Source organism: Eucalyptus grandis, chromosome 6 (genome assembly GCF_016545825.1).
Source record: "Eucalyptus grandis isolate ANBG69807.140 chromosome 6, ASM1654582v1, whole genome shotgun sequence".
NCBI classification, from domain to species: domain Eukaryota; kingdom Viridiplantae; phylum Streptophyta; class Magnoliopsida; order Myrtales; family Myrtaceae; genus Eucalyptus; species Eucalyptus grandis.
Genome location: NC_052617.1, coordinates 50,477,441 through 50,502,807, shown reverse-complemented (window position 1 = coordinate 50,502,807; position 25,367 = coordinate 50,477,441). Strand labels below are relative to the sequence as shown.

The 25,367-nt window shown below is 40.9% G+C and overlaps 3 protein-coding genes across 6 annotated transcripts; 2 read left to right on the top strand and 1 right to left on the bottom strand.

The window, feature by feature from the left end:
* Positions 1-1,348: 1,348 nt before the first annotated feature.
* On the bottom strand, positions 1,349-3,314 carry LOC120294522 (receptor-like protein 43). Its single transcript, XM_039314654.1, has 3 exons — positions 2,975-3,314; positions 1,691-2,412; positions 1,349-1,624 (listed from the first exon to the last, which is right to left on the bottom strand). Exons 1-3 carry the CDS (start codon positions 3,312-3,314, stop codon positions 1,349-1,351), a joined length of 1,338 nt encoding a protein of 445 aa, XP_039170588.1.
* A 4,593-nt stretch (positions 3,315-7,907) lies between these two features.
* On the top strand, positions 7,908-16,633 carry LOC120294616 (DNA topoisomerase 2-binding protein 1-like). Of its 3 annotated transcripts, XM_039314906.1 has the most exons (17): positions 7,908-8,317; positions 8,431-8,473; positions 8,681-8,802; positions 9,026-9,133; positions 9,425-9,569; positions 9,646-9,737; positions 10,335-10,428; positions 10,539-11,022; positions 11,252-11,394; positions 11,509-11,852; positions 12,750-12,914; positions 13,940-14,230; positions 14,315-14,716; positions 14,795-14,855; positions 14,946-15,003; positions 15,833-15,917; positions 16,067-16,633. In XM_039314906.1, exons 1-17 carry the CDS (start codon positions 8,159-8,161, stop codon positions 16,142-16,144), a joined length of 2,874 nt encoding a protein of 957 aa, XP_039170840.1. In that variant the 5' UTR covers positions 7,908-8,158; the 3' UTR covers positions 16,145-16,633. The 3 variants fall into 3 exon arrangements, with proteins under 3 accessions (XP_039170840.1, XP_039170838.1, XP_039170839.1); XM_039314904.1 differs by having other exon boundaries at positions 7,910-8,473; positions 14,795-14,837; XM_039314905.1 differs by lacking the exons at positions 7,908-8,317; positions 8,431-8,473; positions 8,681-8,802; positions 9,425-9,569 and having other exon boundaries at positions 9,570-9,737.
* Positions 16,634-18,469: 1,836 nt separating this feature from the next.
* LOC104450540 (NAD kinase 2, chloroplastic) lies at positions 18,470-24,650 on the top strand. Of its 2 annotated transcripts, XM_039315609.1 has the most exons (9): positions 18,470-18,920; positions 19,316-21,214; positions 21,824-21,945; positions 22,044-22,185; positions 22,272-22,496; positions 22,791-22,865; positions 23,374-23,475; positions 24,142-24,339; positions 24,380-24,650. In XM_039315609.1, exons 1-9 carry the CDS (start codon positions 18,645-18,647, stop codon positions 24,383-24,385), a joined length of 3,045 nt encoding a protein of 1,014 aa, XP_039171543.1. In that variant the 5' UTR covers positions 18,470-18,644; the 3' UTR covers positions 24,386-24,650. The 2 variants fall into 2 exon arrangements, with proteins under 2 accessions (XP_039171543.1, XP_010063433.2); XM_010065131.3 differs by having other exon boundaries at positions 24,142-24,650.
* The last annotated feature ends 717 nt before the right edge of the window (positions 24,651-25,367 follow it).

Below are 25,367 nucleotides of genomic sequence, written 5' to 3'. Positions count from 1 at the left end.
ACGAGATCGACAGAGAAACTATTGCATAAAAAAGACTGCGCCAATTAATTTGTTGCCGAAGTTTTTTTGTTCTTTTTTGTCGGAACGTTGCCGAAGTTCACAAGCACCCATTAAAAAACTTAGACCACCTAGAACTATTAATTCAAACCAAACTGCAAACCTACTTGTCAGAAGATACCATTCATAGGTATGCCGTGGCAAATGACGAGCATTATGAGACATTAGAGGTGTTAGGGAACTACTTTCCAAGGGCTTAGGGAGGGGCTAGCATCTGTAAGGCTGAAAGCCAAGGCAAGTCCTAGGCTGCCTTGGGCTTTTAGCATTTTTGGAATACCTCAGATACTGTTCATGCTGTTGTTCATCTTCCTTCTCCAGCCATGCCGCTGATTGGAGACGAGCTCGAGAGGCCGGTGAGGTCACGGTTGAGGTCGAGGCGACCGTCACCGGCGAGTCGTGCGACCCGGCGAGTTGTGGTGATCGCCCGGCGACCGCATGTGAGTCGCGTTGCTGCGACCCAGCTCTAGGTCGCGTGACCCAGATTTGAGTCACTGAAGGTTGCGGTGTGACCCAAATTTGGGTCGTCGGAGGTCGCGCGACCTCGCGGCGATCGGCGCGATCCAGATCTGGTTGTTGCGAGGTCGCGCGACCTCCGACGACTAGATCTGGTCGCGGCGAGATTGCGCGACCTCAGGCGCAACCCAGATCTAGTCGCCGCGAGATCGCGCGACCTCGGCGAACTTAGATCTGGGTCGGGCGACCTCCGTGAAGGGCCGACGGGGGTCACCCGACCCTAGGTGACTCTCGCCAGAGGTCGCCCGACCCTAGGTGGCCCTTGTTGGTCGTCTCCGGGGGTTGCCTGAGGCCGGTGGCGGCCGCCTACCCTTGCCAATCAATTTTTTTAATTTTTCTTTTGATAATTTTTTTTATCACCAAAGCCCTTTGTAAATATAATTCCCGCAAACACCATTTTGCTCAAAGGTACTTCAAATGGGCTTTAAATGGGCTTTCAAACTACAATTTACTAAACGCACTTTGCATTTTGGAAAATACATTTAACTTAACTTAAAAGTCTTTGTATTTTCCTAAAGATTTTTCCCAAAAGCCTTCCCAAACGTACCCATTTTCCATAAACCAACTAGGATTTAATATACAACATATCCATCTCTCATTACTCGCTATGGTGACAAATTTCTACAATTGTAGGAAAGTTTCACATAGTTTAATTGGCCAAAGCTAAGCTTGAGGTATCTCATAACACCCACTCCTCTCTCTCTCTCTCTATCTATCTCGTTCTCGATTCTCTTGGTTGCATGATTACATGAATCTTCCCTGAAGGTTGATGTTGTTTTCAACTCTTCTTGTTTAGCTCTCCTATTACGTCCGTAATCATTCCTTGGAACTTGTTGCTTGATTGATCAATAGTCGTCCGGATCACTAGGATTTTAGGGAGATACGTGTCAAGTCCTTTCATTATCGCACTCATGGAATCCTGGCAGTAACCCTGGTCCATGTATGGCAACTCCGATCCATCCTGATCAGTCGACATCATCGCTTTTAGATTTACAAAGTAGGCGTTGGGCAAAGGACCGGTGAGCTCATTGGAGGATACGTCGAGAATGCGCAGCTACGGAAAGGGAAATTCAGTTCTAGTGTTGCCTATGGAGCCGCGAAGTCTGTTCGATCGCAAGACCAAGACCCGCAGGCTAGGAAGTATTTCCAACCATTTTGGGAAAGTGTCGTTCAACTTGTTTCCACTGAGATCCAGCTCTTCAAGTTGCTTGCAATTGATTACAGAGCGCGGCAACAGGCCTTCAAATTTGTTTTCATTGAGGTAAAAACTTTTCAGAGCAGCATCTTTGCCGAATGTGAGTGAGACCCTGCCGGAAAATCCATTTTCTTGCTGGTCCAACACTAAAAGGCTCTCGCTGAGGTTCCCTAGACAATGAGGGATTGTTCCAGCGAAATTGTTGTGAGAGAAATCGAGAATTTGTAGGCCCTTCATTTCACAAATAGAGCCAGGGATATGGCCAGTCACTTGATTTCTAGCCAGCAAGAAGATGAGAACCGAGTTCGGGAGTGATTGAGGTAGAAACAACCCTTGGATCAAGTTCGAATCCAGGTCAAGGACTACGAGAATTTCCCATGGAACTTGTTCGAAGCTAGTGAGGAAGTTGTGAGATAAATTGAGATAAGACAATGACTCAGTCCCAACATCCCACATCCATGGTGGGATATCACTGTGGATTATGTCGCGCAACGGGTCTATATACTCCACGGTGGTTAAATTTCTCAAGAATGCAGGGATTACAGTAATGTTACACCCAGAAAGACTGACTTTTGAAAGGTTCGGCAAGACATGATCGACATTTTTGCTATTGCTCAGTGACAAAATGTTGTCCGAAAGATCCAGATCTGTTAGAATTTTGAGTCTCGAGAGCAATTGTAGGTCTAAAACACGGGTCAGGTTATTTCCTGAGATACTCAAGTAGGTGAGGTTCCCAAAGCTGAAAAAATCGAGCTCGGGATTGAGCCACGCAGATGATTACCACTCAGGTAAACATGGTCCAATGAGGGTGCAGCAAGGAACTCGTCGATGTGACCACTGAGCCCATTGTTACTGAGGTCTAGGCTCGTCAAGGATGGAAGAGAGAAGAACAGTGATGATGGTATAGACCCCCGAATGAGGTTATTTGACATGTCAAGTTGGGCTAGATCGGAAAGATTTTTTGTGCTCGGATGAATAGGGCCCGCAGTGGTTATGTGAGAAAAAACAGTAGTTGAAGTCGTGTCTTGTTGCTGAAGACATCGAGTATTGGACCTACGAAATTGTTGGAGGTAAGATCGAGCAGAGTGAGCCGATCCAGGTTGGACAGAGCTGGAGGAACCTGACCACTAAGCTCATTGATTGAGAGTTCCAATCCAGTGAGTTGAGTTAGGTTACCGAGTGACGATGGAATAGAGCCATTGAAATTACACTGGTATAGCCAGAGTATCTCCAGAGAATGCAGGTCGCCAACGGACTCTGGTAATGCTCCAGGGAAGCCTGTCGAGGACAAGTCCAAAACCTTCAAAAAGCTATTCCAAGTTGACTCGGGTAGGTAACCCGCAAGTTCCTTGTTGTCTGATAAATTGAGACACGTCAGCTTTGGCAAAAGGAAAATGTTTGCTGCTAACATGCCACGCAATTTACAGGAACTGAGGCTGAGGACTTCGAGAGAGATGGAGAGATTCATTAAGCAACTCACGTCAATGCCAGACATGTTTAACCCATCGAGAATGAGGACTCTTAACTTGGTCAGGTTTTGAAGCAGCATATCCGAAGTTGACCCTGATGGCCTTTTTGCTTTGTGAGGAGAAGATTGAGGGAACCCAATGTAGATAGTTCAGTGCTGTTTGAAGACCCTGCAGAAGAGTAGCAGGTCGGGTTCGAGGGGTCGCAGCCAAGTTCAAGGCGAATCACATGACCTGTCATATGATTGCACATGACTCCGTCCCACGAGCAACAATTCGTGTCAGCGCTCTAGGAAAGCATCTTTGTTTCACTGAGCCAAATGCCGTCCATTTGACAAAAGAAGGACGTCGAATTGTTTGGCATCATTGCGTTCATGAACTGAAGCAGGTCAGGCTTCTGATCAGGACGACAGGGCACTGCTGCCCTTGGAGAGGAAGGAGAGAAAAAGGATGAGTTGAGGGCTCGTATTCCAATGAGGAATGAGAACAGAAATAGGATACTCAGACAGGATCCTACCAAGCGTTCCATTTTTCATTTAAAGAGCGAAGTGCATTAGGTGGCTGTGATATCAACATTTGGCAGAGTTGGCTTATATAGATGCATAATTACCGTTGTTGAAGTGCCCCCTTAAAATTTGAGAGATTATTCATGGACTACCAGTTCTTTGTTTAAGATTTTACATTACTCCTGCGAGACATTGTATCACATAAAGTGGGAAATTCCTCTGTAGTTTTTTGCAACCACGTACGATCCTGGAAAGACTCATAATTGCCCACTGTCAACTGTCTGTTCTTGTAAATGTGAATCATGCTTATTCCGTGCATGTGATTCTTCGTTGATGGATCAAAACTAAAATCACCATTACGACTCCGTTCGTTTCGCGGAAAATATCATGTTTTCGGAAAACATTTTCTGGAAGTCATTTTCCAGAAAATGACTCTATTTTCCGATGTTCGGCCAAAATCTAAAATTTGAGTGGAAAATATTTTCCATTGTTCGTTAGTTCATTTAATTGTTTGGAAAAAAATATCAAAATTGAATTTTAATATTTTTAATTGACCAAAAATTTATTTTATTTTATTTATATTTTTTAAAAATGATTTTTAAATTATTTATATTTTTTAAAATAGAAATTTTTATTATTTATTTTTCTTTTTCTTTTCCTTCCTCCTTCCTCCTCCTTCTTCCTCCTCCTTCGTCCGCCGTCGCCTCCTTCCTCCTCCTTCCGCCGCCGCCTCCTTCCCGCTCGACAATGGCCGGGCCGCCCGCCGCCGACCAAGACCCGTGGCCGATCCGGCGAGCTCGAGGCTCGGCCGATCTCACCCGAGCGCGCGGATCGCGACGAGCTCGAGCTCGCCCGGATCGAGAGCCCGAGCTTTGCCGCTAGATCCGGTGAGCCGCAAGCTCCGCCGCGATCCGACGGGCTCACGGCTCGCGGCCGCACGACGAGCGGCCCGGATGGCGGCGGGCTCCGGCCTCTCGGCGCGCCGCAGATACTCCCTCTTGAGCCGGATCCTCCCGAGCGGCTTCGAGTCGCCGGGGAAGCGAGCGCGGGCGCGGCGGCGCCCGGACGGAGCAGGCGGGCAGGAGCGGCCGGGTAGGGCGGAGGCTGATCCCGGAGAAGGAAGCCATTGCAGCAGGGAGAGCAAGAAAGAGAGAGAGAGAGAATGAGAACGAAGGAAAAAGGAGCTGGAGCGCGAGAGCTGCGGAAAATGACTTCCTCTTTTCCTCTTTTCAAAAGAGGAAGTCATTTTCCGCGATTCCAAAGAGGAATTTTCCGTTGACCGGAAAATATTTTCCGTTGACCGTGTATTTTCCGCCATCCGAACACCGGAAATTCAGGAAAATATTTTCTGGAAGTTATTTTCCGCGAAACGAACGGAGCCTAGCGTGAAATGCGACCTGGCATTTGTAATATTGGAAAATCCAAGAGGAGATGATACAACAGCATTCCACAAAATACCGAAGGCAATCCTACAAAAGGGATGAGAAATGAAATGTTGTAGGGGTCCATCGTAAGTGACAGAACACCTTTGCTCCAGCCCCAAGTGAACACGAGAGAGTACCTTTGCTTTTGGACTTAATGTATCAAGCACCGATTGCTCTTTGTCTATTACCAAACAGAAAGATATTGCTTCTTCTCGTCGATTGATCTATCGTACATCTATTTTTTTTCTTAAGGTAGATTTGCTTCCTTTTGTCTAACTTCTCACTAAAAACACAAATAGTTTTTATCTATTATTGGTTTGAAGGGTTTAACTTTCTTACTCTCTCGCCAACTATCTAATCAAGGATGAAAAAGTCGCTTCCGGAAGATTTCTTATTGCATTGACAATTTTATACCATGAATGCTCTATATTAATTGTTAAATTCAGTTTTCTTATTGGCATGCCATCGTCTTAAAGCAATTTGATTATTTTGTAATTTTGCTTGCATCAATATACACGGGTCATATGACATTAATCTACAATTCTACATCATGTATAATAAGGGCTCGAATGATAACCATTCTAGTTAGAAATTAATTTCTGGAAGAGAAATAGATTTTTCTATTTTTATTTCTAGATGAATTTATAAGCAAAAATACTCATTTGATAACAATATAAAATTTCTACTCTAAAAATATAAATTCGTTTAATAACGATATAAAATTTTTCCCTTTCAAACAAGTGGTTGGCGGCCACAGATGGACAACCGGTTCGTAGTAAGGACGAACGATGAGAATAATTTTTATTTCTTATTTTTATTCCAAAAATGGAAAAGTTGAAAAATTTTACTTCTGATTTTTATTTCAAACCTATTTCTAAAACAAAAATCTATTTCATAAATAGAAAAATGAAATAATTTTGTTAAATGGAATTCTATTCCGAAACAAGTTTGGAATAGAAAAATGATTTATGGAACAGAAATTCTGGTTTGTCATACACCCCCTAAGTGGTTGGGAGTTCCACTTTCTGGAGTTGGTTTAGACAAGGAGAAAATTAGGTGGGTTTCACATGGCATGTTTAGAATAAGCACAACTAGCAATTTTGAATATGGTTTCTATCATCCCATCATGGCAATGTTGAAGATTTTATAATTATTATGTATGGAAAAGAAAGAAGAAAAACATATCGGTAGTTGACGAATGTACCGATTTGTGATTGTTTAAATTTGTTAAGTTAAAAGATAGTGGTAGTTGACGAGATGTACCGATCTAGAGTTTTACCTCAGATTGTCATAAGTGTACCGATTTGTGATTTTTTATGATATTAATCCAATTTAATGAAAATTAATGGAGAGTAAATTGGTCATAAATATATCAGTTTGGGATTTTTATGATAAAAAATAATTTAAGGTAAATTTATAATAGATGTATTAGTTTAGGTTTTTTTTTTTTTTACCCTTAGGGATGAGATGTAAAGACTAGAATTGAATAGCGAGGCAAAGAGGACTTTTCCCTGATATTGATGTAAAGTATGGAAACTCAATTACATTTAGAAAATTCCTAATTGTCTTTATTTAGATGTTCCAAGTAGTCCTTTATAGGTTCCAAAGTCCCAAAGTATATATCGGACCTTATTGTATGTCTACTTTTACCACTACCCTTACTGTTTCGCGACACTCATGTGCGATCCGAGATGCCATGTACTGATTTATTTGATTTTCACAATTGTTGCATTTGTCCCAAGATTATATGTGCAAACATAGCAAGTGTATTTCCAAAGTTGAGTTCATAGGAATCGATCGTATGTTTTGCTAGTGTGGGATATGTGTTTCTCCATTGATGAATTTGTAAGTCAACCTAAAAATTATTGTGATAATACCTTTGGGTCTTAAAACTTTCATTTTGTGTATCTAAGCTCTCAATTTATCGTATTTGTCAATGTTAGTCATTCAGTAGTTCCACTAGGTTTTAGTGGATGGAAAACACCAAGTGGCTGGTAGTATCCATCGATTGATGAAATTAATAAAATGACTCAAATATATCATAGTTATAACTTTTGAGATTTAAATGGACAGAATTAATGTTTTGACTCACGTTTATTAGCATGATTAACATCTGGACTTGCTCTGTAGATATCTCTAAAGATTTTTTGGTTGGTCATATAGTCTACTAATGAACTCTATAAAAAGATTTATCTCTAAGAGGCCATAATATTTGGTTTCCCTCGAAACATGATCCAAAGTGTTATCCACGATCCAAGTAATTTTTTTACATTATTGGTCCATAGTAAAAACTTCATGTGAACATTCGATCAAGACATTTAACTATCTTTTTAGGAAAAATTAATAAAACAATCACTAACTTATTATATAGATATTAATTCAATCATGAACTTTTTTAATTTGACAAATTTAATTATAAATCTTTTAATAAATTATCAATATAATCTTTCAGGTCAATTTTGACCAGAAGTCACTATTGTGAATGTCTATGCTGACATAGATGAATTTTATAATTTTTTAAAAGATCATTCTGAATTTTTTTCTTTTATTTTTTATTTTCTTCTCTCTTTTACGGCGCCGCCGGTACAGTATATAGCTTTTCCAGTTCGAGAGCAAGCATGTAACGGTGTGAAAGTCGGAGGGGTTTTTTGGGACAAATAATCCACAAAATCAATAGCGAAAGAGGGGAATTAAAAAGGAAAAATCCGAAAAAAGGACCCAAGAAGAGCCCTTCCCGCGCTTTCTCACGCCCTAATTCATCCCAATTTGGGGGAACAATTCAGAACAAGCTCACTCCTACTCAATCTTCTCCCCCCCAATTCCCTCCTCCATCCTCCATGCTCCATCCTCTTCCAAGTTCCGATTCGTCTTTGCGCACGCATTCGGATTCCGCAGAATCCTCAGCGATGAGCCCGATCGTCTGCTGAAGGTCCGCCGCCGCCGCCGCCGCCGCCCGAGAAGGAAGGAAGGGAAGGGAAGAGAAGAGGAGAGGGAAGAATGATGAAGACGAAGCCGTTCCAGGGAGCGAGCGTGTTCATGTCGAGGAACCTGGTCCCGCCCGAGCTGTTCGACACCCTCCACGACGCGCTCAAGCTCAACGGGGCCGACGTCTTCCTCTGCTGCGATCCGTCCAGGAACGGGCCCTCCGATTTCCACGTCATCTCCTCCCCGACCACGTGAGTTCGGGCATCGGGGTCGGGCGCTACGGCTGTTCGGGTTTCGTTTCGAGGAGTCGGGGTTCCTGAAGGTTGTTGTGTTGTTTTTCGCAGGAGAAGTTCGAGGATCTTCGGGCGAAGGGGTGTAAGCTAGTCGGTAAAGTTCTTGTTCTCGTCCTTGTTTTTATTTAGTTTCTGGTTTTCGATTGAGGCTGCTCAATGCTGAACCGCGACTTGTGGTCGAGAAATGAGAACGGGAGCAGTGGGGGTCAATGTGATGGACAAGCAAGTTGAGAGTAGGAGTTCTTCTGGCTTTGGGGAAAAATGTCCGATTTTTATGGAGGATGTTTTGGCTTCTTGGCAGGTCCGCAGTGCGTGGTTTCGTGTGCGAAAGAACGGAGACCTCTGCCTCAAAAGGGGTATACTTGCTGTCTTGCGATGGAAGGTGTCAAAGTCCTTGCTTCTGGTTTTGAGGTGGATGAGAAGGTATAGCTGTTTGTAGATAAGCCTGGCCTTGTATGATCCTTTAGGGTGTAATCTTTGCTGTTGCTCGTCTCTCAAATTCAGTGCGGTGCGTCAGTTATCCTTATCCATGTATCCTTCTAGGCGGCCCTTTGATTCTTTTGGCTCCAGACATGCTTTTGTCCGAACAAATATGGCGGCGGCCTGTCATCTCTCTAATTGTTTCGCCATTTCTGTGAATCTGCAGGCTGAGATTGAGAAATTGGTAACTTCAATGGGGGGAATTCTACAGTCTAAAACTTTGGCTGATGTTAGCTTCGTAATTGCGAAGAATGTTTTGGCTGCAAAATACAAGGTTTAAGTCTTGGAGTTATTACTTTGAATTCAGTCCTTTTTTTTTTTTTTCTTTTTTAAATTTAGTTTAAGAGTATCGAATTTGTCATATAAGGTTAAATTACTTTAAATGAGATTCATTATGCTTTTTCATTAAGTATGGGAAGCATCCTAGGTAGTACTCTGCTTAAGTTGGCTGAATTAAGGAAGGGTTTCCTCCATATTTTTTTGAATATCCTCTGAAATTTTTTTTTTAAGAATCCCATCCTTGAGAGATGAATTGTATTTATCAATTAATGTTGTCATTGTGCAGTGGGCTTTAAATGTTCTGAAGAAACCTGTCGTCACCATTAATTGGTTATACCAATGCCGTAATGAGCACCGTGTGGTACCTCAGGAGTCTTACAGAGTTCTTCCATTTTCTGGATTGACAATATCCGTCACTGGAATTCCTGCAGGTACTGATCATTTGATATAGCTGCTGCTGTTGGTTGTCATCCAGTTCTTCAATTTTTATGTCCTTCATTATCTCAGATGCGCGGAAGGAGATTCAGAAGTCTCTCACACAAAATGGTGGGAAATATTCTGCAGAATTGACCAGGAAGTGCACTCATTTAATTGCAGAAATATCCTTTTCTTCTTCAAGATTAAGGTCCAGTGATTTGCTTGCATATTTTCCCTTTGATATCTGATTGGCATGTGAAATGCACATATCTTTATCTCTTCTTCGCTTATGAAAATGCTATTTAAGATTTTGAAAAGAAAATCTGTATCATTTCAAGGTTTAGTGACTATCGAAGTTTGAAATGGGAAATAGCTATACTTGATTTTATCCTGGTTTTGGTAATATCCTTTAACTTGGGAATTTGATTACTCAGATGAGAAACAGTGAAACTTCCTGGCATGAGATTATCATGGACTTTGACTTCTAAGTTGTTCCTAAAGAGTTGTGTTCTGTGTTTCAAGGATCCAAGGTTTTAAATGACGTACAATTTGAACCGCCAATTGTTAAAAGATCATCAATTTCTTCGGTTTCTGTTACAAGTTCTTGCTTTTCCAGTGTGAGTTAGGACTGCCTGTTGGCTTCTCTAAGCACATTGCTCAGCAATGTTATTACCATTGAATGATTCTATTGGCCTCATATATGATGCCTTGAGCACCGCGAGTCCCACTATGGTGATTCTAAATTCTTTAGATTGTGTTGTGCCCTTGACTGGCTGTAAGCTCCAGAAGGTGATAAGTACAAGGTTGCTAAAAGATGGGGTCACATTCATATTGTGAATCGCAAATGGTTTGATCAATCAACTTCCAGGAAAGGTGATATTTCTGTTACTAAAATACCTTGTTGCTGTCAAATATAGGAACATTATGTTCTTTTTGGGCCATCTAGTTGTCTGACTCTAATTTTGTCTGCTTTTGCTGACTAGCATGTCTTAATGAGGAGTCCTATCCTGTTCAGGGTAGTTCCATGTCTTCAGTGAAAACTGCAAGTAGTCAGCAAAATCAGGACAGAGTTATTGGAAGTTCACAGTCTCTCCCCTCTTCAATAGTTGGAGATCGGGACTTCCATTCCATTTCAGCTACTGACCATGCCGATCCAGATTTAGAAACTACTCTCTCACAGAATGTGTCTTCAATGTTTGTGGATCCCCATGTCCTTGGAAAAGAGGATAGTGGTGAAGTGCCAGCTGTGCAATCCAATGGTGAAGTGAATCATGATGGTTGTGTTGCTGCAGACTCTGAAAATGAAGACAATGACCTGTATTTGTCAGAATGTAGGTTAACGCTAGTTGGGTTTGAGTCTTCTGAATTGCGTAATCTAGTCAATATGGTGCGGAGAGGAGGAGCCTCTCGGTATACAACTCTAAACGAAAGATTGACGCACGTTGTAGTTGGATTACCTTCAGAAAGGTGAGTTTTGGAATTTTGTAGTATCTATTGAGAAAACAAACTCTGGATTTTTTGACACTCAGTTTGAGTTGGCTTTTTAATGTGCTTTGCGTTAAGAGCGCAAAATGTCCGGTTATGTCAGCTTGAGGTCACTAGTACTTGATGCACCTTTCCTGGGCCTATTACTTGTGATTTCTTAATTGCTTTTTGTGCTGAAGCTTTGTGTATTTTGCTCATATGATTTCTCTAGCGAGAAAAAGGAGGTAAGAAGCATTGCCTCAATGGGTCTTATAAATGTGGTGCGAAGAGGCTGGCTTGAAGATTGCGACCGTGAAAAGAAGGAAGTCCCTGTCTTGCAGAAGCACATTGCCCTTGATCTACTCGTCCCAAAAGGTTTGCTAATTGTATTTAATTATACGTTGGAGTTATTTTCTGCTAGTTCTGAGAATTGTAAAGGAGTGTTGATTTGCACTCAATAACTTATTTCCAACACACCTCAATTCACAGGATCCATATGCTTCAGCAAGGGACCTGCCATCAATGCAATTAGCATGAACCAGGGAAGCAGTAACTGTGCTCCACCTAAAATTCCTGCTGATCAGATGTTGAGTAATTCTAATGGGGAAGTTAGAGTATCATTTGATAAACGCGAGCAGGAGCGAATTACCAACGGCAGAACCAGTCTTGAAGGAGTAGCAAAACCATCAGAGCTTAACGTTTCTCATCCCATAAGTAATGAGGATAAAGTCCCTAAGAAGACGTGGAGTAACTGTATTACTCAGGATGGGAAGGCATCTAGTGTGTTTAAGGGGAGAACTTTTCATTTCTCCAACACCTTTCCTGAAGATAGGGTAAGTTACAAAGCTGGACTTTTCTTAAATTATTAAGCATAAAATTAAAGTGGTCCAACTTTCTCCGAAGTGCCAGTTGGAGCATATGAATATTCAACATAGTTTTCCAACATGGCTAAAGTATGGAACTAAATTTTCATACCCTAGAGCAGATTATTACTCCATCTGGCTGCTTTCCCCTTTGATTTGGTCTACATATTGGCCCCTGAAAGGAGTTCAGAAACCTTTCTGACCTGGATTATCTTCTTCACATAAGTGATCTAAGTAGCGCCTCTCTGCAGGGAGCCTTTAACATTGTTGGTTTATGTATAACTGACGTGTGAATTCATAAGCATTTGGTTTTGAGTTTTGAATTTTCTGTATGAAGGAACCGTGAAAGGCTGCATGGTTAGATATATTCTTTGTGGTCCATGGGCCTTGATGCATGCCCCTAAGTTGAGCAGTCCTACTTCTTAATGTCTAAGTTTATATTCAAAGCTTACTGAATCGTCAATTTCTATCATATATAGTTTACAAATTTCTCTAACTGTATGATACATGCCCATTTTGTGCCATTGGGTTGCTTTTCAATTAGTTACCAATCTAGACTGGTTATCTACATTTGGTCTTGCCTGTTACAGAGATGACCCTGCCACTGTCATTAGTCTTATATCATGCGTAATAAGATCAATTACAGCCCCTCCTTTTTGGATTAGTCACCTTGATCTAACTATTAATTCCTTGGATTTTCTTGCTCTGCGTCTATTTAGCAGTATTTTATTCTTTTTCCTTTGATTGAGCACTCTTTTCAAGTCGCCTGTTTAATTTTTCCCATCAATTTGACACTGATTGTGCATTCTGTTTTTATGTCTACATTTTTCCTACTGTTGTAAATCTTGGAATGCTTTCTGTATTCAGCGTGATGAAATTATTGAATGGGTAAATCAAGGAGGAGGTGCAGTGGTGGGTGATCACGAAACACAGAATGTTCATTTCATGATTGAGTGTCATGGCGTAAAGCCCAAAGACCATATCACCGGAACTATTTATGTGTCCAGCCACTGGATTCGGTGTTGTTTAGAGGTATGCTTGACAATTTGGTTTGTGTAGCTTTTCTTCTGTTAATTTTCAGCATGGAGTTTCTTCTTTTTTTCCTATCTCTTGTGTCATTATCATATATTTGCAATGAAAGAAGTTATATACTTTACTGGCTTATATTCATGAATTCAAATTTTTGAACCCGTAATGGTGTAGCCCCTATCATCTTCATGACATGGATTCTTTGATGTTGAGACAGTTGAATTAAGAGTTCTTTAAATTCTCTCTTTGTTACTTCGTCAAACAGAGGAAAGAAGAGGGCTTTCTTGTGAGCATCTTCTAATCTATCATGCATCCATTGAACAGTTAACAAAGTCTGTGTTTCAGTATTTTGTCTGTTTTGTTTTGGGGATGGATGAGAAGTATAAAACTTTAACTTGGAGCGATGTTATCTAGGCCATCAGGCTTGTGATGTATAACCATGGTGCAAGCAGACATGGAAAGACAACAGATATTGAGCACCCTAATTGGTCGAAAGATGATCATAAAATTAGGTGAATATGGTTCATGGCAGTAATTTTTAACTGGTGATGCACTTGAATGCAGCACTAGCTATTCCGTTCTGAGGCCGTGCAATATTATTACCCCCTTCTCTCTCTCCACCCCAACCGAGGACACAAGTTCATGGATTGAGCTCAATTCTTTTGTCATGGCATAGCTTCCTCATACGGGAAACGGAAAGGAAGAAGGAAGGAATTAAAATCCAATGAAGTTCATTATTCCTCCTTTGATTTTGTTTAGATGGTGTCATATATTCACAATCTAGAACAGATCTTTACCCATTAAGGAAATTTCCTAATTATAATAAGTATCATGTTCTTGTCAGATTCAGTATTGTTCTTTGGAGAATTTTATATTAGTTGTTGACCTGCAGTTGATTGAATATTTGGTTGTCTCTTAATTTCTTTCATTTTCAGCGCTTTGTCTAGAATCAGCCAATTTTACATAGAGATACTTGTTACGATGCCTTTCACACTGAATGCTAATGCAAGTGAATCTTGTCTTTGAAGGATGGATATTTGCTGGATGTTGATAGTCATGTCCTCTATTCTCCACTTCCCTGTCGGGTTCCTCTTCCAGGGTTTGAGAGTCTCCGCTTTTGTGTTTCCCAGTATGAAGAGAAGGATCGACTTTTACTAAGAAATTTGTGTTTTACTCTGGGAGCTAAGTTTGTGTTAAAGCTGACTAGAAAAGTCACGCATCTATTGTGCAAGTTCAGAAATGGGCAAAAGTATGAGGCAGCGTGTAAATGGGGTATAAAGTCAGTCACATGTGATTGGATATATGAGTGTGTTAGGCAGGTACGTCTGGTACTGTCTCATGTTTGTGTAAATGCAAACTATGATAAATTATGAAAGGTCCTAATAAAATCTGTTTCTTAGCAGAACAAGCTTATACCTTCTGAGCAATTTTGCCCGAAAGAAGTTTCTGAACAAGAAGCAGGATTATGTGCTATGACCCAGTTTCCTTCACAGATTGTCCAAACAATATCTGGAGATCATCCATCACAGTTTCCAAGTCAATCTCAAGACATGAGAATTACCCAGAATCAGAACCGACACAGGTTCTCTTGGGAAGAAATTGACAACTCAAGTTCTAGTAAAAAGGCAAGAGTCACTCCAGACAATGCCCCCAAAGATTTGTGCTCATTTAGAGAACATCTTAGTTACCCTACCAACAACAGTGATTGCAGTAAAGGGGAGAAATTGAATAATTCTGGGGAAGCTGCAGATGCTGTTCCTGATGTTGCTGCAGCTATTGAGGATTTGCTGGAGCAAACAAGCAAGGTAAGAGAGTATATTCATTCTTAAGATCATTTGCACATGACTGTTCATTTGTTGAACTAATCACCTTTTTTTTGCAAGATTCATGATCTGAAGTCTCCAGTGAGGATTGCGTGTGATAGAGGTGTCTCCTTTCTATCAGGTCTTTCTATAGTTCTACATAGGAAACTTTTCTGTTAGTATGGATCCTTGACTATGGAACAACTTTTCTTATCTCATTGTCCATTGCTAGGCCAAGAGCATTCAGGGCCTCCTACAGTAGTTGGATTGTCCAAGCAATGGATAAACAGGTGAACTTTGTAATGCATCTGCACTGAGATTTTGTTTTTCCTGCATTTTTCATATATATATATATTTATATATGTATGTATATATATTTTGTTTAAATATACGCCTGCAAGAATGACTGAATCATATGCTCAAATTGTGTATCCATATTATTTTTGAGTTAATATTGTTATTAACGTTTTGAAGAAAAGTAGTTTTCTCTTCTCTATTTGAGTCGAGTCGAGAAGAAAGTTTAGGGTATAAATGCAGTCTATTGGTTAGACAGTGGTGGACTAGTGCGTTTCTCACTTGGTTTATGGGCTTCAATTTTTCATTGCATCCTCTAATTTCAAGGCTGAATTCTGCAAATTGTAGATTGGCATATTAACATAAAAAAATGAAGTTTAATAAATTTAAGGTTGGCTAGTGACAGGTAAATGAACATGACGCAAGGATCTTATGTTAAAATTTGTCACTCTTGGTTTTGATGCTCAAATAATGACTATTAGTGTGACCCTTTCTTTTTCTTTTCTAATTGGAAGTTGCTTATGCATGAATAACAAGGTGATGCGGTCCAGTTTTCAGTTCATCTTCATGTGTTTTCACATTACCATGAGAACAGCAACATTTTGGTAGTTACAAAAGGATCGTCTTGAGTCATCATTAACTAGAGCCATAATTATTTTTCCTTTATCCTGGAATGTTTCAAGCCTACTAGATTGTGCAGAGGCCATTAAAAGGCCAACTTTATTTTCGTCTATAAATGGAAAGAGAGTTCCAGAATGAGAGCAAATGTACATGGGCATCTTGTGTCTTGTCTTCATTTTAGCTGTGAGCTTGTGATCTTTTCAGGAGCCAGAAGAATGAGAATATCTGCAACCCTTCTGTTAATGCAAACGCCCTTGATGGTTTTAGTGAGACACAAACTGATTCTCAGGTTTCCTCTCAACTCATTCTGATGCGGTTATTTCTCTTTAGCAACGTTTTATTTACTTTTTATTGAAAGCCATTGGCCATCATTGCCAAATCTATTTCAGCATCATTAGCTTTATGGTGATTATATTCGAGCTTGATGATGAAATGCAGGTAGTTGGTTATGAGGAAGATTTGTCAGGTCGGCAAATGATTATAGATCGAGTTCGAACACAAAGCAGCATGAGCTAAGCCTGGCGGAATTTGTGTAATAGATCAATTTAAGAGGTGATAGTTGATATGGTGAAAGGACAAGGCTATACTAAACCGAGGCCATACATGGCGAGGTCAGGATACTCTTATGCACGGTGATTGTCCTGGAGAGATGAGCAGATCACGAGATGTGGATGGCGGGCTGCCCCTATATAGAAAAATGAGACATCTAAGTTTCACACATAGATGATTTTGTAATAATCTATTAGTGCCTAATATATTTGTAAAATAAACGATCTGTATGCACTAGACACGGAAGCCTTTTTTTCTAACAGAGATCAACTGTATATTACGCCACATCATGTAACCATTCTAGGCTAATGGCGTAGATGAAGACCAGCATTTCGGTACAACCATCGAAAGCCTGTCTGATTTGCGAGAAACTTGTGTGTGTTTTCTGTGGAATACTTTTGCTACAATCTTGCCCGGCAGGCAAATTAGGTGTTGTGGGTCGTTCAAAGTTTTGTTCCCTGGATCTTGTAACCTTATTTTCAAAAGGACATCCTCAGTAAGATATTGTGTTACTAAAATAATGATTTTCAGGCCAAGGCTTAGTCACCTGTGGATGAAATGTACAGCCAATCGTGACATTCACAAGTGCGTTTGCATCAATCGACCGTAGGGGCATGATAAGGATTCTGATGAATGACATAAAGAGAAGATAAAAAGGAAAAGAAGGGATTTTGGTTCTTTCAAGCTTGGTTAGGGAAGAGAAAATAATGAAGAGGAATCTAATTCTTATTTTATAGGCAAACTGAGGGGCATCAAGAGAAAGATGGCGATGTTTTTGCAGCTGTCATAATAAATTCAAACCCCTTTAAATTCTTTTAGAATTAGCACGAGTTCGAGGAGATCTAAGAAAAACAAGATATGGCAGTCTCTTCGATAGAGACATGAATTGTTTGTTTACATACTCTTCTCTAATTTCTTGTTGTTGTCTCTGTATTTTTTGTTTTGCCAACATGAATTTTAAGCTAAATATTTTCTTATTTCCGTCTGTATTCGATCTTCATTACTCATACTAAACAACATAATTTTATTGGAAAAAAATTGTCCCTCTCCATCACCTCCGAATAGAAAGGAGGTTGGTAAATTTCTAAAGTCAAAAGAAAGTGACTCGACCAAAGGTTTAGTAATTATTCATAGTGAAGAGTACTTTTATAAGCATAAAAAATTCAGTCGCTTTTTAAATAAAAAATGATAAAAGGTTTTTTTTTTTTTTTTGGGTCAAAGAAACATTTCATTATACAATAGAGAAACGCAATAATACAAGCTCAAGATTAAAAAAAAAAAAAAAGAATAATTAGAACAATATTAGGCATTATACACTCAATAAGCAAATCCGTGATTTCTTCAAAACAAAACTAATAGTCAATTATTGAATTCATTTTCATTACTAAGCACATATTGAGATTTATATCTATTGCTACGGTTTCACCTTTGGTGTTCATAATAACAAAATTGAGTGTGTAAATATCTAATATATGTGAGAGTAAAAATTTCATGAAACTCCTCTTAACTTATTTGAAAATGAATTGTAAACTAACGAAACTCAAGAAAAGTGAAACCCCAAAATCATATATGCAAAAAATCCTAAATCAAGACTAGATTGAGATAGAAACCTCCCGAAACGAGAGATAGAAACTTCTACATTTAAATTAGATCATAAGAGAAAAATTCCTCAAAACGGAAGAAAAATAAAAAAAGGAAAATAAAGAACCAAATAAATCAAAAAAAGAAAAAAAGAAAAAAGAGAGAGAAGGAGAGGAGGGTGAGATGTAGCTCAAACCTTCTACTTGTCGATGTTGAAGAAGAAAGTTAGGAAAGGGCAAGGAGAGAACCCTCGGAAGGAGGAGACAGATGCTATGTACGAAAAATCTATATGAATATTATTATGTTCAACAATTTATTAACTAGCTGCGAAACCATCGGAAAATGGATTTAATGCGTTGCCTACCTCTTGCTCGAAATTGTTGTTTCGCTAGACGTTCGTAGCGTCGGCCCCCACGTGGGACCCACCGCGAGTCGAGTCCAAGCGAATGTCAAGCCTGAGGCGAGTGTGTTTCCAGCACTTTCCGTTACAAAAAAATACAAAAAAGGAAAATAATGGGAAAAAAGAGGGGAAAATACATAAATAAAAGCGATGGCGGGGGTGAAAAACATGCCCGCGACCCATCCCAAAAAAAAAAAAAACATATACTTAAAAGGAAGACATCAACATCGGAAGATCAAATGAAAACTACCTGTCCGAATCGAACTGTCTACTGTTCCACGGCAAGAGCCAAAAGCAAGAGAGAAGAGAAATACAGGAAGCAACAACTAACGAGGAGCAACGGACGCCACCCAAATTGCCTCCGCTACCCGCCAACGACATTATCCACAATCGACACCGCCACCTCGACGCCACCGATCTCCTCTCCTCATTCCGCGCGATTCGCCCGGAGCCTCCCGCCCTGGACCTCCCTCCTCCGTCCCCGCCATGGCGCGTTGCCCCCACGCGTGCCACCTGGCGGCCGCCGCTGCCGCCGGAGCTCCCCCCTCGCCCCTCCAGCTGCTCCACCTCTGCCCCCCGCAGCTGAAGCTGAGCCCCTGCCGGGCGGCGCTGGGCAATCGGAGCTCCGGGATGTTGGGGGGCGGGTTCTCGCCGCCGCTGCCGCCGCCGCGGGGGAAGGCCGGGCTCCGGCGGCGTTTCGGGTTCTGCGTCTGCGCCGAGATTCGGAGCGCCTTCTCGCCCGGTGTGGGGTTCGACTCGCAGGTGAGTTGCGATTCCTTGGGGAAGACGAGTTCGGCGCTAGTCGATATGTCCGAGAAAGTTGCGATTTTTCTTCCTTTTTCTTTTGGAGTTTCAATTCGCATTTCGTAGCATGAGAAATCGCAGTGATTGCTTTGAATCCTAGCGAATGAGTTATTTCTGTGAGTACTCATAGAGGGCATCTGTATGTAGTGAAGGATGGTTCTGGCTTGGCGTGATGTAGTGCTTTAGCTTTTGAAGTTCTTATCACCTTTGTGTTGGAGAATAGAAAGGTTTGCTTGTGCTCGGCCTCTAGCAAAGTGCCGCTTTTTTTGAACGTGATTGGAAGTAGTACTAAATCGATGATGCTGAGTCGGTGTCTGGGTGCACAATAGACTGATATTTTGTTTCTTTGGCAGAAAATTGGCTACTCTCCGGACTCGTCGCAGTTGGCATGGGTAGGTCCTGTTCCTGGGGATATTGCAGAAATCGAAGCGTACTGCAGAATCTTCAGAGCTGCCGAGGGCCTCCATGCTGCGCTGATGGACACGCTGTGCAATCCATTGACCGGAGAATGTGTTGTTCCTTATGATTTCGCGGTGGAGGAAAAACCGCTTTTGGAAGATAAAATTGTCTCTGTCCTAGGTTGTGTGTTATCTCTCTTGAACAAGGGGAGAGAGGATGTTCTTTCCGGAAGGTCTTCGATCATGAACTCATTTCAGGATGTAAGCACGATGGAGGATGATCAGCTTCCTCCCCTCGCCATGTTCAGAAGTGAGATGAAGCGATGTTGCGAGAGTCTCCATGTTGCTCTTGAAAAGTTCGTGACACCGGATGATGACAGAAGCCTGGATGTCTGGAGGAAATTACAAAGGCTGAAAAATGTCTGTTACGACTCGGGCTTTCCTCGTGGGGATGGTGATCCTTCTCATCTGCTGTTTGCTAACTGGAATCCTGTTTATCTGTCCCCTTCCAGAGAGGACCTAGATTCTGAGGTTGCATTTTGGAAGGGTGGTCAGGTGACTGATGAGGGTCTAAAATGGTTAATTGAGAATGGATTCAAAACTATTGTTGATCTAAGGGCAGAGACGATAAAGGATAACCTTTATCAATTGGCCTTAGATGAGGCTATTTCATCTGGGAACATCGAACTGATCAAAATTCCAGTTGAAGTAGGGACTGCACCTACGATGGATCAGGTGGAAAAATTTGCATCGGTGCTATCAGATTGCAGCAAAAGGCCTATTTATCTCCACAGTAAAGAAGGGGCTCGGAGAACTTCTGCTATGATTTCTAGATGGAGACAGTACATGAGCCGATTTGAGGCCAATTCCGCCTCTGCTAAGGATGTGGCTGCAGAAGCAACGAACGGCAGTGCAGATTATCATGAATCTCTCGTGGGTGAAGAGGGAATATTCGTTGGAAATGAAGATAAATCATTGAGGAAAAGCTTGGAAATGGCGTACAGTTCCAATGGAGCTTCTCATGGGAAACTCCCTCCAAATGGGGATAGTAGCAAAGAGGACATCAATGGGACATATGGTCCTCTCTGTTCTAGCGACACTGTGAAATCATTAGACACAGACATTAAACGGGCAGAATCTTCTAACAACTCATTCATTAACATCAATCCTCTTAAGTCTCAATTCCCTCCTTCCAACATATTCTCTAAACCGGAGATGTCGAGGTTCCTCAATAGCAAAAGGATCTCACCTCCTACTTATTTCATTAATCAGCCGAAGAAGCTGATAACAACCCCAGCTTTGAGTGAAGCACTTGATCAGAGAGCCCAGAAAGACCAATATGCTAGGGGAAGTCCAGTGTCGAGTTTTGCAAATTCAGGAAGTCCCAATGGTTCCCTTAATGGCAAGAGCCCCTCCCAAAAGCCCCAGAAAGCACCGGCTTATGACAGGATGAGTGCCATAGACGATGATTTAGATTCTACTGGCCCGTCTTTTGTGTATACCACTGTTCGTGTGAAAAATAATGTAGACGAGAATCTTATGACTGAAACTATTGTGAAGGATCGCAAAAGAACTGCTGAATCATCCTCAGTTAATGGCGATAATGGCACGGAAGTTGAGGGAAACATGTGTGCTTCGGCCACTGGTGTTGTACGGGTGCAGTCAAGAAAGAAAGCGGAGATGTTTTTAGTTCGTACAGATGGTTTCTCTTGTGCCAGAGAGAAAGTTACTGAATCTTCGTTGGCATTTACTCACCCTAGTACGCAGCAACAGATGCTCATGTGGAAAACTAACCCAAAAACTGTTCTGTTACTGAAAAAGCTGGGTCCAGAGCTCATGGAAGAAGCTCAAGAGGTAGATATTTCCTACACATAATAATAGAGCTTTGCTGTTTGAGAAATTATATGTCACATCTGCCAGCATTGATTCTACTCTGTTGGGCTAGGACCAAGGAAGGGGCATGTTAATTAACATTTCTCTTAGCCTCAGCATGGGCATTGTCTTCGTTCACATGCACATAACTGTGTGGAAGTAGATTTATATTTTTTATTTAGAAATCTAGTATCAATTGGAAGTAGCTATTTAGTTCGCCTTTAATTTTCCCACCTGCACTTTTTCATGAAGTAAAAAAGCAAGATCTTGAAAGTGCCTGCAACTTGAGATGCAAATTGCTGATGCAAGCACAATGGCTTGATGTGAACATTTATATGAAGGATTCCAAGGCCATTGACACCAAAGAAGGATATTGAGCAAGTTTGCGACTGCTACTTAAGAGCTTTAATAGAATCTGTATCATTTGATAGGAAGCGACTCATTAGTTGCTGCTGTTTTTCTGCATAATGCCAATTGTGGTATGTTAGGGTGCTGGTGTAATCTAGGGAATATGTAATTGTCATAATAGCTGCTGTATTGTTGTAGTACTGCACATAGTCAAGTGCTCAGGATTTGTTACCTCATATACAGGTCGCATCCTTCTTGTATTACCAAGAGAAGATGAATGTCCTCGTTGAACCTGATGTGCACGACGTATTTGCTAGAATCCCGGGTTTTGGGTTTGTTCAGACATTTTATAGTCAAGATACCAGGTAGTCGCAGTTGCATTGAAAGAACTTTCAGGCAGAATTTCAATAAATTCCACTGTAATTTGACTGCAATTTGATCACCCTGTGGTGTTTTTATCAAGTGATCTGCATGAGAGGGTTGATTTTGTGGCTTGCTTGGGAGGAGATGGAGTAATATTACATGCATCAAACTTATTCAGGGATGCTGTCCCCCCTGTCGTATCCTTCAATCTTGGGTCTCTTGGATTTCTCACATCCCACAAGGTTAGGCTCTGCAATTCAATTTTCCTCTCATTGTTTCTGTAGGATTTCTCTTTTAATTTTAACTCATTGCTTCTCTTTTGGTGCAGTTTGATGATTATAGACAGGATATGAGGCAGCTCATACATGGGAATAATACAGTTGATGGTGTTTATATAACTCTTAGAATGCGTCTGCGCTGTGAAATCTTCCGAAACGGGAAAGCCATGCCTGGCAAAGTATTTGATGTTCTAAATGAGGTTGTTGTTGATCGGGGTTCTAATCCATACCTTTCAAAGATAGAATGTTATGAACATGATCGGCTTATTACAAAGGTGAGTCAGTGAACTTATTCTCCAAAAGAAAAAAAGGTTGGAGAAAAGATATTAAGATTTTGCTCTTAAAAGGGGCAACATATCTAGTCATATTTTCCTCCTGCTGACAAGAGTCTATTTTTCTTAGTCAAAGCTTTTTGAGAACTAATACATGTCATACATGAAGCAGTCTTCATATCAAAATGGAACACTATTTTGTGCTTCTCAGCAGGAAAAAAATGAAACTCCAAACTTGTTATGCAGTGAACTGATTTCTTTGTTGCATCAAATTACAAGTAAAACCTTGTCATATAGGTGCAAGGAGATGGTGTCATTGTAGCCACACCCACAGGAAGTACAGCTTATTCAACTGCTGCAGGAGGTTCTATGGTAATTTTTGTTTAGAGCTTGTGTGGTACATTTTCCTTGTCAATTGTGAATGTATTATGCATAAGGAATAAAGCTTAAAACTCTATAATTGGTCCTCATTTACAGATTTGATGTTGCCAGAAATACGTGCATTTGCAGGCATATACATTTACTTGTTTCTTTGTTTGCCCCCTGGAAATAAAACCACCCATACACTCACTGGACCAAAATGATATCAATTTTGCTTCAAACACACAAGCTGGTGGAGATCTGCACTTGTTTTACTCTCTCTCTCTCTCTCTCTCTCTCCCCCTCCTCTGCGCCCTTCATGTGCGTGTGCACAAACATGCACACATGCATGTGCATGTTAACCCAGGTTTTGTATAAATATGGTATTTTAATTAGAAAAATGCCAAGAGAAGTCTGCCAAAATTTCAACCAAAAAAAAAAAAAAGTCTGCCAAAAGAATTAGACGTTGTTACCTTTCTACTTTTACTGGTTTTCTAATTGTGACATCTCCTTACTGCAGGTGCATCCAAGTGTTCCTTGCATGTTGTTTACTCCAATCTGCCCACACTCTCTTTCTTTCAGGCCTGTCATACTTCCTGACTCTGCTAGGCTTGAGTTAAAGGTGAAATTCACTATAGCTGTTGAAATTTTAACAATATTATTCCTCATTTTATGAGCCTTGTGGCTAAAATCTAGATGCAACTTTTGCTTCAATTGCTTTACTAGCGTTGCCTTTGCAGATTTAGATGTATGTTGATTGACGCGGTATATGGTGCATTTTTCGGTGCATAATGGAGAGTGAAAAAACTCTTTTCAATATAAGTGTCTTTCATGCTGCCATGTTCTGTGTCTACTGCATCAGTGTGACTGCGATCTTCAGCTTGTAGGGGCTTACTTCAGTTCTTTAGTTCCTGCAAAATGAAGTGATTGTGTGTGACGAAGTGGGAAAATGCCTGGTAAAAACTATAGCCCTGAAAGGATGATTAATTTGTTGAATTTGGTATATTTGGGGCTGTATGTCCAAGAAGAATTTGAAGTTTCTTTCCACATTGAACCGTCTCTTTCGCCCGACTGGACTCATGTATGACTCTAAGGAGTCAACAAGAAAACAATAGGGCATGTATTGTCATGGTGTCATCTTGAGGACTTGTCCATCATAGAAGTTGCTCTTTACGTGCATAATCATATTACAACGTGGAGCATTTTCTAGGTAGCTCTTTACATGCATAGTCGTATTACGAAATATAGCTTTTTCTCAAGTATTTAAAACATTCTGGGGAACAAACAGATTCCTGAAGATGCGCGAAGCAATGCATGGGTTTCTTTTGATGGGAAGAGAAGGCAGCAACTCTCGAGAGGAGACTCCGTTCGAATATCTATGAGCCAGCATCCACTCCCGACGGTCAACAAGTGCGACCAGACCGGCGACTGGTTCCGTAGCTTAATAAGATGCTTGAATTGGAATGAGAGGCTTGATCAGAAAGCTCTATGAAGCTTTCGAAAGCCCTATGAAGCTTTCGAAAGCCCTATGAAGCTTTCGAAAGCCAGGAGAAAGTTGCTACATTCAAGACCCATCGAGTCTGGTTAATGTACATATCTGTACAGTATATAAGTCCAACAGGTAATACAAAATCCCACTTACCAAAGCTGCATACCATATGGGCTGCCCATGGAACTGGGGTGCCATTCTCCATTCTCTTTTCCTCATTTTCCTTTTCAATTTTTTTATGGGTATTGATTTGGTGTATAAAAATAATTTTTTGAGGGAATGAAGGTCTAACCCGTTGGTTTCTTCTAGCCGGGATATCGGATATTTTTCATTTCATTTTCTCAGACTCTCCTAACTTCAGGAGTCCTTGGACAGCTGTTGGGGTCGTCATTCCAATTAGATTTCATTGCTTAATTCACCAGACATTTTGTGAAACGCGTTCTTATTCTCTAGAAATCGAAGCCTTGTCTATCCATCTAATCCAGCTAAGAAATATCTTAAGATCATCTAATCCACCTAAGAAATATCTTTAGAGCGCACTCCAACATGACTTTTCAACAAAGTAAAATGACATTGATTGATGACCTGTCTTAAAATTATGTTTTTGTGATTGTCGAACGGTGACCAGGAGTTATGTTCAGAAATATGGGTTTTCCATCACACAATTTTTATCGCTCAAAAGAAAGGCCCTTGCATTCCGTCACAACCACTTGGAAAACTTAAGGGTTTTTCTATGCACGCTAGACGGTGATGCTAGCCATCTCCTGTTAGGCCCAAACACCTCAAATTGTAAATCAAAGTTTAAGCTCCTACAAGAAAAACTCCCAAGACAGTCGAACTCACTTAATGAGGAAACATGTTTCTTCCCTTATGTCCTCCTAGAAAGGAAAAAGTTCAGACTCCAATCTGGATTGCGATCCACGAAGTAGTCGTTGGGCTAGACAAAGGTGAATGGGCTTGAGGTTGATAGTCCAGCATCGATCAAACCCACGTGAAATCTGATGCCACTACCCGTATTGCACGTT